The 23163-nt window shown below is 31.7% G+C and overlaps 1 protein-coding gene across 1 annotated transcript in view; it reads left to right on the top strand.

Annotated features, from left to right (window-relative positions):
- Positions 1 to 20028: 20028 nt before the first annotated feature.
- Positions 20029 to 23163, top strand: part of LOC143911056 (uncharacterized) — a 45139-nt gene continuing 42004 nt past the window's right edge. The window contains exon 1 of the mRNA XM_077429781.1: positions 20029 to 20743. Within this exon, the coding sequence (XP_077285907.1) occupies positions 20029 to 20743 (715 nt within the window). The remainder of the gene's footprint in view (positions 20744 to 23163) is intronic.

The following is a 23163-nucleotide window of genomic DNA, read 5'->3' on the forward strand; positions in this document are numbered from 1 at the left end:
TATAATGTAAAAACTTAACAGAAAGAAGTATTTTCGAACTTTTCAAAGTTCAGGCGATACTTTTGATTTCTCAGTACACACAAAAAACCAACATACACATTTTCCGCTAGAAATTTCCGTTTTATATTTTTTATTTTATTTATTTAGCTACACGTGTGTATACTCAGTATAAGTACAAATGTATGTATTTATATGTATATGTACGTATAGGAGCGATTACGCGTACTTGACCCGGTGACGTGTGGTATAAAATAAGGGGGTTTGTGTTTATTATTCTGCTCAGAGTTTAACAAGTGTGCTTAATTCGGGAAGGATATACCATCACGTGTCACACACTCTGTTACCTTAGTTCTGAGATGGGCCGCGTGTTTGCAACACCTGACGGTTCGGGGAATCTTTATACCAAAACATCAAAGCTGAATGTTTACTTTAATAATGTGATATTACATATTACATATATGGCCTGACTAAATTTGAAACGTCGATAGAATAAGTTCGATGAAATCAAATAAAATTTGATTTATTGATTTTAAAATTATATTGAAAATTGCTCAAATGGGCACTAATTACACTGAGCAACAAAAAAATCTATTTTTTTTTTCATTTACCGAAGCAGAATTCAATCAATCTTTCGTGACTAGGAATTTCAAAAATATCTGAATTTCCGATACCGGTATTATCGAAATAAAGAAAAGAACAATACCGGTATTACCGGTACTTTCGGTTTTTCTTTAATTAATTAATTTTTAATAAACAAAAAAAAACATTGCTTCCGATATCCCAAGCTTGCATGTTTCAACATGTTTATTGAAAAATACGCCAAACCCAAACATTCAAATATAATATATGTAGAATAATCTGGTAAAAAACTGTAAAGTAGGTACGTCCCAAATGTAACGGATCATAAACTGTGATTTTTTTTTTATCCTTATGTTCATTTTATGTATTTTTCCATTATTTTATAGTATTTTTCTGCTTTTACCTTTTATTTATTTTTAATCTATGAATTATTACTATTGATATTATGATTTTTATTTTTCTCTCTTATTTTCTTATGGAGACCATTGTGGCGCATTTAGTTCTTCCTGTAATGCCACAATGGTCCAAGCTAATATTTAAATAAATACTATACACACTTTATATTCAATGTGAAACTAAGGATAGGATTTGAGGATTTTATTTATTCTTTTATTTGATTTTTTCATCTTAAGCTCATTTTTATGTATTATTTTTTACTATTTTTTTTATCCAATTTTTCTTGCTTTTGCTTTAATTTTTATTATATGCATATTATTTTATTTTATTTTTGTTTTCTTCTCTTTTTCAAATATAGGCCATTGTAGCGCATTAGGTTTTTCTTGTATTGCCACAATAGTCCAGAACTATAAATAAATAAATAATGCTTCGTAGAAACTAGTGCTTTGATTTTTAATTTTTTTTTTTTGCAATTCCGAGTTAGCCTTATCAGTAGAGGTACATAGGGGCCGCTCATTGTTCCATTTTTGTAAATCCTTTGTAAAAAAGGTTCGGCAAACCATTAACAATGCATTTACTATATTTGAACAATACGCGGCACCTCTGGGTCCGGGCTTTACTTATCAGATACCCAATCATCGCTCACTAGAGATGCAAACGAAGAGTCAACCATCAGTTGGGGAATTAGTTATTGTTGAAAAACAAATTATATTTTTTTCCATACTCTAATTAGAAAAATAGTCCTTGTCGTGTAAACATTTTCTTATTTAAATTAAAATTAAAAAGGTTTGCGAAATTGAAACACAATGTTAGAGGGCCTAAATATACAATAGATATATGTATTATATGTTATACCAAAAATTTTGCCGAACATTATATTTAACGATATGTATCGGAAACCGTGAAAATTAAAACAATTCTACAGACAAAGATATATGCAAAATATATACACATCATAAAAATATGCGCATCGATCGTTTTCGTAATTTTTAGCCATGGAAATATCGTTTTCGACGAATAAAATGTACGAAATTGAAAAAAATCGGCATTTCATTTTTTAATACCGGTATTACCAAAGCTATAGTTTCGATCAAATACTGATACTACCGGTATCGATAATTTTGGAATCCCTATTCGTGACCCATCAAATTCAAATCTGACAATATTTTTTGTTGTCTTGCTCTAATTTAAGAGATATGAGCGTTTAAAAAAATGTACAATTTTTGAATTTTGCAGTATTTGATTAAAAATCTAGTATTGCTTTCAAAAGTGAGCATTGGAATCAATAGATACATATTTTTCCTATTGATTGTAATTTTTTATTGCTTAAAAACTCGTATAATTAAATATCTGGGGATTTTTCAAAGTGAAAATGTTTTCTTCCGCAGTATAACGAGTTAATTTTGGAAATTAAAAGCTGTTTATTAGCTTCACTCTGTTATTTTTCACTTTACCAAGTTGAAATAAAATATGAAAATATGTGAAAGTTGATGTTTCTTAAAATATTCATTTCTTCGTTGTTATCACATTTTTTGTATTGTGATTTTTTACTGTATGTAATATTTCATTCAATTTTCACAAATTTCTAAGTATTATTGTTACTCTATTTAATGATAGAAATACATATTAAGAAACTGCTGTACCTGAATTTGATATTTTCCAGCTTAGTGAGCGTAAGTTATAGGAGATTATTTTAACCTATTTAAATTATGTTATATTATATATGTATGCTTTTATTTGATATTTTTACTTTGTCTACTATTATTAATGCTATTGTTTTTTATGATCATTTATTAATGTATTTTTGTCCGTATAAATACATATGTTATATTGTATTTTCGACTATTGTGGCGCATTAGAGATTTCTGTAATGCCACAATGGTCTAAACTTAAATAAAATTATACAAAAATAACCTCGGATTTCAAAGAATACATATTATCTTGTTACGTCAAAGCTTGTTTTTATCGTAAGCTGATTTGAATTGGTAAATATAAATACACTAGTGGTTTTACCCGGCTTCGCTCGGTATTTGTAATCATGACTAATCTAATAGTAAACATTTTTTAAAATTTATTTGAATAGTTTTATTTTATATAAATTTATTTGAATATTCATTTGTTTTCTTTATTAAATTGACTGTCACGAACAAACAAATATATATGAACATATACTAAGTCTCTTTCGAAATTATATTCAAAGCCCGCTTTAAAGGTCAAGGAATTTGACCCTTAAAGCCCTCAACATGAGGCCACCACCCCCTTAACGAATACAGTCTAAGAGACCCTTTCGTCGGAGATCAAGACGGTTGTTCATGAATATCCCACAAGAACAACCGCACATCACTGTTCTAATAAAAAAAACCACATTGTACATAACCAAGTACAAAATAAACAACAACGCATGAACACATAAAGCGCGCATGCGTTAGGAAATAATACCTGAAATGTGCCGTGCAAATGCACGCACACCTGTTATATATATACACAATTATATGTATACCAGATTCCAGCGGCCCCCCCCCAGTGCTTTCGTCATCTCCGCCGTCGCCCCCCGGAGCCTTCGCCCCCTAGGGCTTTGCCCCCGGCACCTGTGCCCTCGATGCCTTCGCCCCGGGGATTTAGAATCCTTTGAATCGAAAAAAATCGAATCGGCGCCTATGAATCGAAAAAAAAAATAATCGAATGTGTCGTCTACGAACCAACGAACGAAGCTTATATACATACATACAAAGTCTCTTTCGAAATTATATATTAGATTTGTATTATTTTCTGATAAAATTCACAGATGAAAATTACTAAAAGTATCTACATATGTATGTAGGTACATATCATACATCAAAGGAAAATTGAAATGCAATTTAGTGCAAGTATAAATATTTGATAGCACTTAAGCGCCTTAGAAATGGAAGCACTTTTTACGTCTGAAAGTGCAGATAAAAATTTAAAATGAAATCTGAAGTTCGTCAGCCGTCGGCGCTTTGAAAGCTCTCGCCGCGGGGCTACGAGTGACGAAAGCCCCGAAACGAAGCATTTTCCGCGGTGAAATGCGGTCTGGGAGAGAAAAGGGGGTGGTGGGGAGGATGGGGGAGGAATTTGGCAGGGCTTAGTGCGGGTGTGGGTGTGTTCGCTTCAAAACACTGAAACAGAGGTAGGCACCATTCGGCTCTGTCGTAAAAAACACGCCATAATATACGGGGCGAAAAGAAAACTCGTGGAAACAAAACCGTTGCGTCGTGGAAAAGCGCCTCTTCATTCATTCTACCAATATATTGTGGATGAAAGTTACATCCGAGGCTTACGTGGAACGTTTCACTAAACGCTGAAAAGCGGCTTATTGTTTTTGTCACACGTCGATTAAATTTAATTTTTAAATACGATTGAAATTTACATACATATATTTAAATTATATAAATCCATCAATTCAGTAATTGTTTCAGTTTTATCCAACTTCGTATTTTGTACCATATAAACTAATATTTCGACTTCAGATTAAATTCCATGTTCTTTATAAATATCCTTTTAATACGCAGACTTATTTTTTTATTTTTTTTTTTTATTTTAATTAATTAAATTAAACAGATTAATCCGAAGCGGCGAGTTCGCTAAAAAGATCGAGAAATTATATATATTTAATACACAATTATTACATATATCGCAACAATACATGAAATCTATCGTCAGATATTACAACCATCGTATACAATACGATCAATACGAATTTTATATTCGATAAACAACCACAGAGACATCTATGGTGAGCAATATGGCAAAACCTAAAATATAACAATAACTAAAGGTTCGCAACAGAAAATTGGGAAGGAAACGCCAATTTTACAGGAATCGTTTCAATGAAAATCAGAAAAATTGGTAAATTCTGATAAAAAACGATCGACCTCGACAAACCAAGGTCTGGCCAACAACGAGACTATAGTGGGAATCGAACCCGTAACACCTCGCACGAAATAATACAACACTCACCACTAGACCACGCTGCTGGTTAATTAATGTTTGATTATAGATGAAATAAAACTGATTTAATTTGTTTTATATACACATATGTACATATATATATTGTTAGTAAATTGCTCAATAGTCAATTACTCAAATGTCAAATTACTCTAAATACGAGTTCTTCGAATTTAAATTATTCAAAATACAATTAACTACAAAAAGATACATAGTTGTTAAACAGAATTATCAGCGCAATTTTACTAATTGTAATTTATATTGCTATTGAACTTTTTTTTCAAGTTACGAAAAAAAAACAAAAATGAAAGATATTAAATATTGTACATTATAAAATAAAAATATAGGCTAAATTGTGTTCTGTTCTACGTACATACATACATATAAAAATGTAAATATAATATACCAGAATTAATTAAGCTGCTATATTTGAAAGTGGCAGAAGTTCAATTTTCAGTTCAAAAAACAATTTGTGTTAATTCACAAATTGTTGTCACTTATTTTAATTCGATGTGTCCAGAATTTCGGTAAAGCATAATATATGTACATATACAAGCCATCAGTATTTTTAAATATTGTAAAACGCAAAACATTATATTTAATATTTTGCGAGATATTTCTCGAATTGAAGAAAAGTGGACTTGTGCCAATTTTTACAAACCTCCTGTACGTTTCACATTAAGACGGCTTTTTTATATCTCTTATGTCTTATTAATATATCAGATCAATTATAAAAAATTAAAGGTTTCATAACATTTTTAAGCAAATCGTTTTCGAGAAATTGACATTCGAGGAACTTGTATTTCTACCACTGTGACATTTGAGCACTTGATTTTTCAGCAATTGATTTGAAGAAGTTGCATTCTATAAATTTTTCCGGACACTATAAATCTATAATATTATTATTGTATGTACATATGTATATATTTTAGAAATTATAATGGTTTTTGGCATTTTAATACCATACTTAGTTTGTCTCATACGTACCTAATATGTATGGATTCCACCATTTAAGATATGCCATTTTTTATCTAAGATCGACGCAAAACGTTTCAAATACCATATAACTACGCTGGGTGAATTCTGATGAATTATGTATGAATGTGTGTAAATCAAACTTGTGCACGGATTTGTAAAAATAGAGAAAATACATTGAAGTAAATTCCCGTTTGTACGCACACACTAGGCGGAAAATCTTTGTTTTAAAGTGAAGCTCAAAAAAAATAAAAAAGGGAGAGAATTATTTGCATATATATAAGTCTTTCACCTGGCCGTTCTTTCTGCGAAAATACCGAACGGGACGAGGCGGAAGAGTGGTGGGGGGGGGCGGGATTTTCCGAGATTTTCTTTCACCTTATCGGGACGTATTCAAATCTATAGTATCCGTGGAACACCGCCAAAGAAGTCTGAAGTTATAGAATGAACGATCTAAAATCGCGTAACGTTAATAATACATACATACGTAGTTGCTCGTGCGTCGGGGAAAAACGAATATTTATTCGGACGATTCGAGCGGAAAAACGATCGAACGACAACGAACCGCGAAGCTTTCGTCTCTTTAAAATCCCATTCTCGAACGTAATTTTATTCATCGCATTTCGTCTTCCTCCACTTCGTCCCCTATCCCTGGTCGTTTTCCCGCTTTTCCGGCTGCTCGTACGTTTCCATCGCGGGGTGGAAAATCTCGTCCTCCACATTCACTTGTGGAATATCGAATGGGATTTGAGCAAACACGCACGAAGGCTGCCGGGAAAACAAGGGGATAAATAAAAATGTGCGCGACCGTATTGACTTGGAACTCGTGAGTGAAGAAAAAAATAAAGAAGAACTTTTGACACGATGACATGTGCCATTCAGACTTTTGATATGATAAAGATGCTCATATTTGAAATTCTGTTGAATTTTCTTATTATGTGTGGAATCATATTACATCGTTTTAATACGATTACTCATAATAATGAGATACATTTTTTCAATTGTCAGTCTGGCGTTTGAACCGTAAGCTACTATTTTTTATATAATATGTATTTAAAATTATTATTCTGAAGCTTATTGAGACTGCCATATTCTATATTAAAGCGTATGAAACGTGATTGTTTAAATGCTACAGAAAAAGCTAGCTGTAAAATAAACCAAGTTCTTAAGAGGGCTGAACACCAGCACCTTGTCCATACAAACGTATTAGACTTCTCCCTTCCTCAATTATAGCACTAGAGAAATTATTTTTTAATATGCTATGGATATCTAACATAGGCATGTTTCTGTGGTTTTATATTTTTTCATTAGTAATTTTTTATAGGAGCTAGGAGCCGCCAAACATATATAAAATCGCCTCTTTTTTACACCCACGAAAAGAGTCCAGCGTGCTTATTTAACGGTCGATTTCAAAAAAAATACGCACACAGTTGCATAGAAAATATCTTTTTCATACCGATGATGAATTTTTTTTAAAAATTGGTCCAGTTTCGGAGGAGAAAATTGGAGAATACGAAACCTCGATTTTGTCGATTTAAAATACGTATTATCTGGTCGAAGCGCAACTGTCGCATTCACTCAATATATATATTGATATATATTGTTGCATTCACTCAATATATATATGGAAGAAAAGAACGGCAACAAAATTAAGGTTTCGGATATCCAGCCCTCTTAATTAATCAATGACATTTATTGTATGGAATTACTAGTTGTTTGTTTACGGATCATTTAATATAATGTAATAACAAACAACAGCCACTTAAATTTATATAGTGTTAAAAGTTGAATAAATTTGGATAAATATTGACATGCTTATGATATTAAGAAATGCATGCAACAGTCGGATAAAAAATTCTTCTATCCAGCACGTATTGCAATGCAGCAACTTTAAAAATGAAATCTGAAAGCTAATGCTATGGTATTTGAAATTTAACTTGAAAACAAACACATTTATTCACATGTTAGCGAAAAAAGCACCGACAATCGGATCATTTTTCTGAATGGTATCGTTTACCTTATAAAATTTTTCCGTATGGTACATTTTACTGTATTGTAGCATTGTACATATACATATAATATTAGCACTATCAAAAACGTTACATTTGAACGAAACGAGTAAACATGAAACGAGTAAACATGAAACGTGTTGAGTTGACGTTTTTAATACGGTTTTCTGTAACCGACTGGTTAAAGTGGGACAACCGTTTGATATTTCCGTGTAGACTTTCGTAAACAAGTCAACAAACGTTCATATATATGTATTCTCTGTAGAATTACATCCTTGTATTTAAAATGATATTTGGTTTATTATATGAAGATATAATACATACATATATGTGTTCCATATTTAATATAACGTAACGGGATTACAAATGCTTTCAGAATATTCTGCGTTGAAACAAATTTCAAGTTAAAGCCCTTGGGAAAGTTACTGGTCTTCTATTGATTATTTGATTGCCTATAGCGACGAGATAAATCTGAAAGCACTCAGTTTCATGTATGATTCTGAAAACCTACGAATTTGAGTAAACCGCAGACAAAACAAAACACGCATTTACATTTAAGTATAAGCACGTATGTATACAAAATATGTATATAGTTAAATGTATACATATGTAAATGCTACAGACGAACTTTCTCTAAGGTATCATTAAGGAGTGTGTTCATGTTTTATTGAAGACGAGAAATAATAATTTTAAATTTAATATCGTTTTGCTTTGTAACAATAATATGTATGTAGGAGCATTTAAATAAAAGTTTCCGGTGTGTTCGTGTGTGTATTGCCTTGTGAAAATGTCGTATTTTCCTTTGGCGGGGAAAAGTGTACTGAAGTGTCTTTAAACATTATCATTCCTAAAAGCGGAACTGTGTACCGGTAATAGTGCTGTAGTACTTTTTCAACATTTCTTAGGACATTCTCTGGTCGTTTGCTCACTTCACAAGTCCTTAAGTAGTTTTGTCGTTCTCATTGCGACACACAGCCTCCTACAATGTATGTATCTATGTACATGCGAACCCATAGGTACGTACAAGCCCCTGAAAAAGCATGTTAAATCACTGAGCGTAAATTAAACTTTACGAAGGAGACATTCCAAAGCTCATTTCGAGATCCGTTTCGAAACGATAGCGTAATGAAGTCGAAGTAAAGTGGTTAAATAAACCGCTTTCCGGACGATTTCTTTTCGAAATTTAATATCTTTCTACGCTATACGAGTACGTACCTGTACTTGGTCTGCTGAGATATTACCTTTTTCAGTTTGAAGCATAGTTAAACAAAATCTATTAAAAACCTATAATTAATATTTGCATATACATAGTATATACATATTTGATTGTGCTCTTTTTAACACTAAAATAAATACAATATTTTTATTGATAACTTGCTTACCTCGATAAAGTAAACGAATTTTTTTTTAATCCAGAATAATAGTCGAAATATGATTTTTCTAAGTGGAATTTTATTTAATTCTCATATAAAGACAATTTAATATATTATCCTTATTAATTCAATTCAGATTCGTGCAAATACAATTACGAGCTTTTAGCTCGAACTTTTACCGATTTAAAATTCAGTACACTTCCAATTAACCCTTTTAAACAAAAACAAAAATTGTGTGGCCAGAACATTATTTCAATAAACATGTTTCAATAGAAAAAGCTCAATATAAAATAGTATTAACAGTGGGAAAAAATCCCAAGTGAAAATACGTACTTTTGACTTTTGATTTGAATTGGACGACTACTTAGAGAGATTTGAAAGCTGAAAAGTACTACAAATGAAAGATAAAATACCCGACTATAGAATCCAATATTTATTTTGAATAAGAAATTGACAGATTTTGAGACATCTACCGAACAACACCAAGATATAGAAAAATCGCTCGATTAATAAAATAACATATAAATATCTCCGAATCTCGAGCCAATCAACATTTTTTATTACCAGATTAGTATTATTGAAGTAGTTGTTATATCTTTGGTATTATTGAGGAAATGTGTTTTGGAAAAGGTCGATTCCTGTGAAGGACATTTTTCTAAATTTTATCAGCCTGAATAGCGACGGATAAATCCCGAAAATGGCCAGCTTTGTATTGCAATAACAACACGTGTATTACAATAACTAAGCCTAAAATATAATTCTAAAAATAATCAGATTTGTATCATATAATTTTTATATAAAAATTTAATGCACCTGTTTGAGAATGTTTCATATTCAGAGATGGAAAAAAGAATTTGAATATTATGCAAATTTCCCATTACATAATTATACTGTGCAAACATTATGTACCTATGCTATATTATGCTAAATTTTAGGACGAAGAATTTCTTGAAAAAATCTTTACGATTAAACTTCATATTACATTATTTCTACCAAAATTTTATACGCTTTATGTAACTCTATATTTTCTATATTGTAAAAAATCTATGTCAGTTTCATAACGTTTCAAAAATTTGTTCCAGTGATAATTTAAAACGATATGGTTTAATTAACGTAATTAAAAATTATTTTTCTTGGAAAGAGCTTTGGAATTTTTTCATATCTTTAATTACAACTTTTAAAAGTATCCATCAAAAAAGTATTCATTATAATTATGCCTCAAATACTTTTTTCTTTAAATTAATTATTAGAATATCTTGAATAAAGCGTTTATAATATATGTTATAAGATGTACACATCTAACCTCTTATTTACTACACTCTTATACAGATAGGGCAAAAACAAATATTCAATATCTAAATAAAAGCAAACAACTTTCGATAGCATTATACCACAAACAAATTTTTGGCCGAAAATGTTACTCACATGAGATACGTATATGTATATATACATACATATATGTAAATATGTATAGGTTTAAGCCTGTGCACATTTTTAGTATATCTGATAGGAAATTATTTTGATTGATTTTTAAATGCTTTTTATTATTACTAAATCATGTTCAAAATATATCTTATATCTATTTTAATAGCTACTGATCTTCTGATCATTTTATAATTTTTATTTAATTTTGTTAGTAATCATTGTACTATATTATTCTAATGTTGATGTACAGCATAATAAGAAAAATAGCTCAAAACCCCATTTACAATTCTTATAAATGCTCATAATACATCTAATACATAATATTAATAAAAGAGTCTCTAAAGTCGATGACCTAAAGCAGATTGTGTTTGTGTTTTTATACCTGAAGGGTATAGACATTTTGTCGTAATCACTAAGACTCTTCACAGGTGTGTTAGTATGGTTATTATTAGTGATTCTGTCATAGAATCTACTGGTTAATTTGTTAGTAATGTCTTGCATTAGCTAATTTATTATTTATGGCTTGCAGTTTTTTCAAGTTAGTATATATGGGTGTGGTATAAATTATCTTTAGGGATTTATTTTGTATTATTTGTGGCTTAGAAAGGTTAGTATTCGAGGCGTTAACTTATAAAATTATGAAAATCTGGAATAGTACGGATTCAATAGGATCCTGCTTGAATTATGTATGTCTTTTTTACTACTTGAACTATATAATATATTGAAATATTCTAATTGAAATATGTTTATTTTTGTAAATGTTGATTTATTCTTCCTGTTTGACAATTGGAAACTTATAGTGCATGGTAGCGGATCTCAATCTTTCCAGAATATGAAGAGCAATATTTGATTGCAAATTCATTAAAATTCAGATTTTTTGAAGTCTTTCAATTAAAATGTTATTTTTTAAATACCCATACCAGTTGTCTAATGACGCCACCCTGTATTACATTTTACACGACAAAAAAACTTATCTCTTTCAGCCTGCCTTCTCTGTTTGCAAATTCGTTTCAGTCTCCATTTGCAAGCGAAAAAAAACTTCACAGCAAAACAAAATGGCGGCTGGCAAAGAACGCGTCCATCGTCCCGGAAAGGGCTCCGGAAAGGGCGTTAAACTAAGCAGAGTGTAAACAAGATTGTACTGGTCGTGGACCAAGAAAGCCTTTTTATTTCCGGTTAACGCGCCTCATCCGGTCGTTAGTTGCCGGAGAACGATCACACAACAAATAAACTCTTTATGTTCCATCTTTCGAATTACTATTTTCGCACTGAAAAACGAGCCATTATCGTCCGGAGCGATTTGCATAATCAAATTTGCGTAAATAGTATATGGAAATTTCATCGCTGTATTATTTCAGACTTTGTATTACGCTCTCGATACGGATCACACGCGAAATTGAAATTCTAATTCAGACGATCGAACTCTAGAGTGCCAAATTATCGATACTCTCTGTATTTGTGAATATGTATTCGAACGAGTCTAGCGTACCTGTCTATTAGAGCAACTCACTTAATGTAATTATTTGAAATTAAATTCTAAACTGAGCATTGTTTGTGAGTGGGCTTTGAAGTTTGGCATCCGTTTGTGCCAGAAGGCGTTTCTAACGTACATAGACTAAAATCACTTTAAAATGAAACCCACAACGATGAAATCTAATTTGCAAAATAGTTCAACGTTCAGCGTTAAAATGGCTAAAAATAAATATACATATGTACATACGATTTATATATATACTTTAGTTAACATTTGCTTCATTAAATGTTGCATATCATATGTACATACATACGCATATTTGTTCAACTATGCAAATGTTTGCATTATTCATTGTATCAAATATAATTTTGTATTCTAGGATTCGTATGACAAATTTATTTAAATCATTTTCTCTCTAAATTTATTTGATATCTATTAAATATTTATTTACGATTAAATATTTGTGATAATATTAATACTTTTTTCGTGTAACCGATTTTAAAAAATATTAGATAAAAAGTAGGGTTGTGGAGCTGAATTCATAATCGCCAAAAATTTGTCCCAGATACTGATTTCACATTCAAGTCGTATTACTTAACAATGTATGTTAATATTGAATTAATAACGAACGTATAGAGCTCATATTTTTAAATCTGAGATGCAGTTTATTTATATATTTTTCTCAAATTCCAAAACCCTGGATTGATTTATTGATCTCAAATACTTTTTACAAGGTTTTTATTAGTTTCACCTTATTCGTTCGCAAGACATTCCTTTCTAAAATATTTCCGATCACTTTGAAACTTTGCAATTTTGGCAGTATTAGCCTGCGAGCGATATTTCAATTGTGTCCGCTAGGTCGATAGTTATATTATTGTAATAAACATTTGAAAAAAAAACCTTCAGTCGCGAATGAAATGATATAAAAGCGACCCAAGGTTTTAATCATATATTTATTTGATTTTTAAATGCTTTTTATTATTACTAAATTATGTTCACAATACATATTACATATATTTTAATAGCTACTTATCTACTGATTATTTTCCATTTTACAATTTTAATTTAATTTTGTTAGTAATCATGGTATTATATTATTCTAACTTCAATGTACAGCTTAATAGGAAAAAGAGCTCAAAAAATTATTTACAATTCTTATAAATGCTCATAATACATCTAATACAAAATATTAAATAAAGACTCTCTAAAGTCGATCACCTAAAGCAGATTGTGTTTAGGTAATCTAATATATTTAATTACATTAATCCTCTAGTATACAATTTATATTTTTATATGAAGTAATATATTTAATTAAATAAATCATATACGTAAATCATCAATTATAATAGTATAGATACATATTATTTTTGATTCATATAAAGAAATTTCTCTAAGATTATTATTTAAGCCGGTAACAATAGTCTAATTTTTAAAATAATCGAGGCTACTTGTCTATTTATTTATTACTTTTCAATCCCTAAAAATAATTTATAATACACCCATATATAATAACTTGAAAAAACTGCATGCCATATATAATATTCCGTTTGTTACAGACATTACTAACAAACTAACCAGTAGATTCTATGACAGAATCACTAATAATCATACGAACACACTTGTGAAGAGTCTCAGTGATTATAACAAAATGTCTATACCCTTCAGGTATAAACACAGATTACCTAAACACAATCTGCTTTAGGTCATCGACTTTAGAGAGTCTTTAATTAATATTATGTATTAGATGTACATATTATGAGCATTTATAAGAATTGTAAATAGGTTTTTGTTCCTATTACGCTGTACATATTAACATTAGAATAATATAATACTATAATTACTTACTAAAATAAAATAAAATTGTAAAATAGAAAATGATCAGTAGATCCGTAGCGATTAAAATAGATATAATATGTATTGTGAACATAATTTAGTAATATTAAAAAGCATTTAAAAATCAAATATATTACTTTTCAATAAAACAAAAATTTTATTTAATGCAAACGGAATATCAAGACCAATTTAAAAATCAAGGCATTGATTTGGAAAATCGTAACATAAAAGATATGGATTTGCGCAAAGTTTTGTTTAGAGTATGACATAAAACAGCGATTAAAAAAGCGTTGGATACCCCTGACGAAGACGTCTCCAAGCTTATATATCGCTTAAAGGCTGTAAATTTCACACGAGATATATCCAAACGATAGCTTTCACCGCGCGCGGTTCGCTAACTTTCAAAACGTTTCGAAGAGAGCCAAAGAAAAAACCCCATTACGACATTATTGACGTTCCGCAAGAAAAAATGACATTTTCCCCCGGCGAGGTTTTCCTCCGGGTCATGCTCGGGCATTCCATTAAACCTAGGCAGATTTTGCTCGCCGGGATGAGGGGTGTCGGTGGAAAAAAATAAATTTCGCTTTTACGCCAAGTCATTCCGTAGGTAATTTGAGCGTAGGCGGTAAACAAGCTATTTTATGTATCCAGGTCATTTAATGTATGAGAGTGAGTACAGGGTGGGATTCATGGGGATTCTGAGGAGTTTCGACGATAAAGTTTAAAACACTCCGCGAGCCGGAGAGCTCGTTAAAGTTGGCCGGCCATAACCGATTTAATACTCCGGCCATTAATCGAGTTCGTTTCGCCCTCGCTAAATATCAATTAAAACGATTGAGAGCCCCTGCATCGAGAAGCTTCACCTCCCACCTCCAACTAACACCCTTACACCTGAAGTCGTTTTCTAACATGTCAGATGCACTATGATAACAATAAAGGGGATGTGAACATATTACAAATCATTTAAATAAATCGCCTAATACATATAATATTAAGTGATTATTATTTTAAATAGTTCTAAACTAAATTCTAAACTAAATTAAATTAAACTTGGATACCCGAGAGGCCCTTTTCTGTATGAAAACACTACTCCAAAGATGCAGAGAAGTCCGTAAACCGGTGTACATCTGCTTTATAGACTTGTCGATGTACATAGTGTCGATGATCAATTCACTGGGGAGATTCCTATAGAACGAGGCGTCAGGCAAGGATGCATCCTATCACCTACTCTTTTTAACAACTATGTACAACGAATCCATCTTCCACGATGCTCTCCAAGAGGTGGAGGGCATCAAGGTGGGCGGCGAGATGATCACCAATATAAGATATTCTGATGACACGGCACTAGTCACTGAAAATTTAGCAGACCTGCAAAGATCTCTAGACCGTGTACATCAAGAAAGCAATCGAAGAGGTCTGCGCATAAATCTAAAGAACACAAAATTTATGATAGTAGATAGAATGCAAACAGACACCGGGAATCTAACCTTGGATGGAGAGGTGATAGAAAGAGTAAAAAGATTTAAATACCTGGGTACCTGGCTGAATGAAGAGATGGACCCAGATGAAGATCTAAGAATCCGCATCGAGATGACTAGAACAGCATTTGTAAAAATGAAGGTGGCGCTAACAAACAAGCATCTCAATCTTCATACGCGGTTGAGATTCGCGAAGAGCTACATACGTCTGGACAGTATTACTAGACGGATGTGAGACGTGGACTCTGAAGACCAAGATGATCAGCCGTATTGAAGCTTTTGAGATGTGGGTCTATAGGCGTATGCTGAAGATTCCGTGGACCAAAAAGATATCAAACGAAGCTGTCCTCGGCATGATGGGGAGAGGCAGGGAACTTGTTTCTGTGATCAAGCGGAGAAAGATGGAGTACCTCGGACACATGATACGGAGTCCAAAATACGAATTTCTCCGTTTGATAACCATGGGGAAAATAGAAGGAAAAAAATGGATTGGCAGGAAATAGTTATCTTGGCTTTGAAACATGCGCATGTAGACCGATATGAGCGCCAAAGAGTTGTTCCGAGCTGCTGAAGACCGATGCGGATATCTTCAAATAATCGACGAGGTGGTCGCCAACGTCCGGATGCGGACAAGGCATTAACAAGAAGAAGAAACTAAATTCACTGGATAGAGCAATTGACATTTGTCATATCTCTTTTCATTCGCTGCACCGCTTCCTCGGTTACAGGGATTCGACCAACTAGAGAAGTTAATAGTTGACAATTTTAATTGTTAATTGTTGACTTGGCTGTTATATTTTTATGGATGTGGGTATTTGTACATACAGTATTGGCGAATTATTGGCTATTTGTACATACAGTATCAATTAGTCAATAATACGTCGGCCGAAGGAAAAGTTTCTTAATCGACTTATCTTCTTATGTACTGTGTAGTGTATGTACTGTAATCTATTAGGCGAGTGTGCATGGTTAATTGATATATAATAAAAATAAAAATTTGACGAATACAAATGTATTTAGTTTCTGTCATTCACCGCCAAATATAAATTGTATTTCTTATTATATGTACATATATTTACAAATATTTATTTCTTATTTTTAACGTATATATCTTTATATGTAGGTACATATATAAGAAATATTGTGATTGCAAGAAAATTCGACCTCGAAATTATGATTTGTGTCATCATCTAATATCGAGTATTTATTGAAAGTCGATAGTTTTTTAGGTTTGTTAAAAGTGTCTGTTTTTATTTCTCCATATTGTAAATATGTATGCATATACATACATATGTTAATATGTACCTATGTAAGATTGCACGTCTTTTCTTTATATTTATTTTTTATCTCTTAAATCTGATGACTGACATATAAATACATATATTATATGTACATAATGAGAAATGTTATTTGAAATATCAAATCTTTAGCTTCTGGGCTTTATTTTTAAATATGCTTCATGCCAATAAGTGGTGGATAGTGAAAGAAATCGCCATTTTTTGGTGTAAATTCTTATTTCTCCCACTTTATTAAGTTTAAACTATTTTAAAAAATGAAATTCTGTAGCTAGAGCTGTGAGCTTATGTTTCAAATGAAAAATGAAAATAAGAAATTAAAAATGATGAATTTCATTTTATATGACAGAGCGGACAATGACATCCATATCTCCTAAATATACGTTGACCATATTTTTTTGAGAAAATAAACGACATAATATAAAGAATCGTTTTATAACTTAAAAAAATATTTCATAACATTTATTATAAAATATAAGAATACAAAATTTTGAATTTTAAAAAATCATATTGACTATACATTATTCAAATTTAAAACACATTTACCGCTTGTTAAAAAGTACGTTTAGATAAAAAATATATATAAAGATTGGGTTAAAGACTATCAAAGTCGATAAAATGTAAAAATGGCGCATTTTTAAACGCTCATATCTCATAAACAAAATGAAACCAACAAAAACCATATTTTAATTGAGTGGGTCAAATTTAGTAAAGATTGATTTTTTTTGCAAATTTTGTGTATTTTTAGAATACAAACAATATTAATATAATTGACACAGCTTTGAATGAAGGAAATGTTCAAGAATTTAACTTTACCAACGCGCGGGAAAATTTTTTAAATGTTCCTACGACTACTTTCCTGACTTTTCAGGGTGAGGATTTTCTTGGTGCCACCCTCTCCTGCCAGCCTAAGTTTTCCACTCGAAAGCGGTTTTGCAATAGAAATTTTTGTGCTGCGAGCGAAAAACCCTCTGAAAATTTTCCTATTAACTATTATATTTTCTCGCTTGAAAGCGTTTTTCTTTCATAGCGAAATGCAAGGAGATCGTGTGTAAGAGCTTTTTGCTATAACTTTATATTTTTCCACGAGAAGAATTTATTGTACCTTTTACGTAATGTTTTCCGCCAACAAGAGGAAAACTGGCATAGATAAATTTCACACGCGGATCGCTTATATTAGATTATGTTCTAACAAAGGGGACTCATCTCGAGGATACTTTGTTTCGTCAATTTTACTCACACACACAAACTCAAACATAACACATTACTTACGCTCGTAAAATTTGACTGTCTACTTTTAGATAAATTGACGCATTTAAAGTATTATGGCTTTGATGGATGAATATCATAGTGAATGAAAGTTTAAAGTGGCCTCCGCCACATATTTGTGGCTTTCCTAAACTCGCAATATGCAGGAAAGCTTATCCACAACAAAGTTAAACTTTGACACTTGAAAGCCACACCCTTGTAAGGGATTATTACTCCATTAGAAAGTTATTTCAATGTGCGATACAATAGATGTAACTGTGTAAAATCTATGTACTATGTACGTACATGAAAATACGTACGTACATAGAACTAGTTTCTCGCTAGTTTATTTTACTTTTTGCGAAATAGTATTTTCCTATGAGAGCGAGAGAAGCCATAGAATGATAAATTCCATTCCAATCTAACAGAAAGGAATGGTTGGACGTGGAATTTCAATATTAAGTCGCCTTTTCCGTAAGAAAAGTCTCTCGAGTATGTGTACATATCGATTTCTGCATTGTTACGATTATTCAATTTCATATCGTTTTCAATTTGAAAAATTTCTATTCTTATATCCAAATACATATTCCATATATTATATTCGTCTATTAAAATAGATGACATAATGTAAATAAATTGTTTTAAAAAATTTATTTGATTTCTCAAAATGTACAACGTATAAATTTATAAAACACTCACATTCAACTTTTAAAAATCTTCAATAAAACTTTGGATGGTAAAAATATGAACTGAATTACTAATCGATGTTCATATATTACTGAACGTTTATTTTATTTTATTTACAGTATTTTTATACAATTTATTGACCAATTACATCCAGACCATGAAAGCATATGTTGATTTAGCTAAGACAATACAAGTTTCACAGAGAAAAGATATTGTACATAAATATAATACTTGATTATATTTATGAATTTTCAATAGCAAAAAATCAATTCTTCTGGGATCATATACAATGTAATAAAAAATGTTTTTGAGTACGCAAACACAATTTTGTCAAAATGATACATTTTCATCGTGATATTTTCTATATAAAATTTTTTGATAGATTCAAAGAGTAAATTGCCACTTCCGATTCTTCTGATATTCTTCAAGCAATATATGTATCTAAAACTATTTTCGTCGCGACTGAAAACATGAATTTTTATTTTTGATCTGGAAACGTACTCGATCGTGCGTTCGAAATATATTATTTGATAGAAGGAAGAAAATGCCAAAGTGAAATTCCACTTCCGGTCAACGGAAATTTATCAACCTTAAACGCCGATATCAAACTATCCGAAATATGATGTTTCAATCCTTCGGTGGTTCTGAGAGAAAATACCGATCGTTCCAAAGAAATGTTTCGTAACCCGGACTATTACATGAGTGTATTTCCAATGTAATATAATTGCCGAATGATCGATTGTACCCTTATATTAAGGTTTTCTTTTCATTTTACATTTATTAAAATTGATTTTATCTTTGTTCACAGACGAAAGCGAAGGCAAGGAATGCGAAAATCTGAAAAATCACTCCATGTTATAAAAAGGGAAAAAGTACTAAATTTCTTCTCGGAATTCATAAACATTGAAACGTTTTAATAATGGTTCATAAATTCATCAACTGTGCACATTCAAGGACGGAGACGAAAATAAAAAGTTGTCTCGTCATTTTAATACGAATGAAAAGGCTGTGAAAATGAAATCGCCCCGAGGAGAAGACGAGCGCCGTCTATAAAAACGAAAAATGAGGAAGGGGAATTTTCCGCCTCGAACGTTTTCCAGTGAGAAATAAAATAAAATAAAAAAAAAAATCTGATTGACTAATAAAATCCAATTGTATCTCGCGCAGTGGATTCCGGGGCGAGCTCGAATCGTTAATTTATTTCGCGCAAAGGGGAAGAATCAAAAAAAGTTTTTTCGTCAGTGAAGCGATGTTGAATTCATAACAATTAATATAAATGGCATCGCTAAAATGGACGAGACGTCTTACGACAAGCAAAACTTGGAGAACTTTCACTACGAACCGTACATAGCGAAAGGCATTATGAATGGTGACGTCACTTCCGTCTCTGGAGGACTGCAACAGGAAGCTCGCCAACGAATCACCTGTTGTTTCTGCTTCAAAACCACCAAACTACGCAGAAGACAGTACATAGTAAGCTTCTTCACCAACCTGGGTATATTCTCTCTACTTCTGGGCTACACCTTCCTTGGATCGTTCATATTCCTGGCAATAGAAGGTGGCGGACACGGACAAGCCCTCAGACCCAGAATGCTACCCGACAAACAGTTGTCCGATGTCAAAAGTGGCGATAAAAGCAACACCACCACCAACGACTACGAAGACAAAGTCAAAGACAAGTACCAGAACTATTCTTTCCTGAACGATGTGAATGCCGAAGCGAGGGCGAGGACCGTTGAGAACATATGGGAGATTACAGTGTCGTTGAACATTCTCTACCGGGAGAATTGGACCAGACTGGCAGGACAGGAGATATCCAAGTTTCAAGAGGAGCTGGTCCAGAGAGTGGCACAAGAGATGGCAGCTCAGTACGGTGCTGTGTATCAAGAGATGGCGCTTGGAGGGTTGGCCAATTCTTTTGGAGAATACTCGTTTTCGCCAGACGAAAACGAATGGACGTTGGCTAAGGCTTTCTTCTACTCTCTCACCGTTCTCACTACTATAGGTAAGCATGCATCCATATATGTACGTATAATATATATATACATATATATGTTCGTAGAGAAAATTCAATTTCTATTTGTCTGTTTGCTTGGTCCTTGTACAGGATAGTCCAACGTCGACGATCACATTATAAAAAGCTCTTACGTTCGAGAGGTCGGGTTTATATATATATATATATATATATATATATATATATATATATATATATATATATATATATATATATGTAGAGAAACAGAATTCGATCCAGTATACATTCGTATATTTATGTATGTATTAGTTATTATATATTTGTTTTAGACCAAAGGAAAAACACAAATTTTGAATTCCCTACAATGAATGGCGTAGAATATTATAACACGTGTTTCGCTATACAAAAATCAAAATGTGACCTATTGGCGTACTTACATATATTACATTATATTTGTATGTTTTTGAAAATTCTAACAACAACATTTTTATCAAAATAGCAACGGGATCGTTAAAATATGGTAATCAATTTTCTGAAAATCTCCGTATCCGTCGCGTTAATATTGCGAAAATATTCGTTGCAAGCAATATGGAGACTGCATTAAACGATGACTTTGAATTCTTGTTAATCGATCAAAACTGACGCATTGTTGACTTGTTTAAACTGCAATGGATGATTGTTAGCCGCATTTTTCTAATAGTTTAAATAATAAAAATCTAATAAAAAATGGAAGCTTTTATCAAAAAACGAAACGAATAGTTTAAATTTTTCCGAGATAAATCGTAAATTACATTGTTTAAATGTTTTATTTAGTGTTTCCTTGATTATACGCAGGCTTTTCACAATGTCCTTTTCACGATGTCCAAAAATTTTATTTTTCACTTCAACTTAATAAGGAAACCGGTACTACCGGCTTTTGGTCAAAATTTTGTACTTTTTGAGCTTCATTACTTTTTTCATTTGATTTATGACATTTTTTCATTCTAAGTCTAACTTTCGTCAATACTGAAAAATATTGAAGTGCTGTACTAATTGTTTGTACGAGTTGTTTTAAATTTAGAAGAAAACGTTGTATCAACTAGTTTTAATTGATTAGTCGACCCTCGACGTTCTTTTTGCTCTGCAAATACCGGTATAAATAAATCAATTCCGGTAAGTACGCGCGAAAAATTTTTTTTTTCGTACCTTAGTCAAGTAACGAAACATGCCATATGAATTTTTTAATGTAAAATTATTCCATTTATATGATGTGGTGAATTAAAAAAAAATAAACTAATAAAACCGTCACAAACTTGAATGGTCCGGCAGTGCAAATATTTTTTTAGAATTTTTATACTATATTTACGGATTCCCCATAATACAGATCATCTTTTCCAACTCGAGTTGTTTTCAAATTCCAAAATTCGTTGTTTTCGATGTACCCTATTATGGATATATGTACATGTGATGTTATGAAACTATTTGTTCCGACGCTTCCCCTTTGAGTTTATCTATAAATACAATATACGTTTTCAGTCTTAAAGCTTTCATACTATTAAACTGAGTACATGTGGATGTATAATGGGTAGGGTAATGTGAATACAGCATACCTGAATAGCCGCAAATGGATCGAATACTGAGTACTTTGCATACATGTTCAAAATTGGATTTTCATTAAAAGTTAGCTGGCCGAGGTTTAAAGTTTACCTTTATGTGGAAAGTTTCATATTTGTTCAATCGAATCGTTTGCTTATGATATTCATAGAAGCCTAAGGATCAAAACATGCATTATTATTACACCGCGGTGACATTATATAATAGCTACTGCATTATAACGATGGCAATTTTATTATGTATGCATAAATTAATAATTGACAAGTACATAAGATCAAATCACACACATATCTGTTGATATGTGTGTCATTATTCATTGCGGATATTCCGACTGTACAATAAATATTTGGTTTTATTGTTATTTGCGTGCGTGAAAGGATGCAACGAACCGTTTATAAAATATTTCACCACGTCCAGTTTTAACGATTTGAAATTTGGACGATCTGTGTATATATCTATATGGGGCAATAAAGATTTTATTATGGGCAACAATATGAATGTAACGTTTTAAACTAGCACTCTATTCAATTGAATGTTAACGGTCGAAACATTCTAATAAAAGTAGTAGGCAGATACATACATACATACATGTGATTTAAAAAGTGCATAAATACAATCGGTGGTGTACATATCTGTACTATTAAGCATGTAATAAGATCTATAAACTTCAATATAACATCTTTCTCGTATCCTTTCAGCCGTGAAACGTCTGATGAAATAGCAAATGGGAAATTTCGATAAAAAAATTGGTCGAATTGCCGGAAAAATTGTGAATTCAATTTCTATCTCGCATTTCGAGCATGCTCAGCTCATTCGTTTTCGTTTGTTTGCTTATGGTAAAGTAAACATACACATCC

Source organism: Arctopsyche grandis, chromosome 1 (assembly GCF_051622035.1).
Source record: "Arctopsyche grandis isolate Sample6627 chromosome 1, ASM5162203v2, whole genome shotgun sequence".
NCBI classification, from domain to species: domain Eukaryota; kingdom Metazoa; phylum Arthropoda; class Insecta; order Trichoptera; family Hydropsychidae; genus Arctopsyche; species Arctopsyche grandis.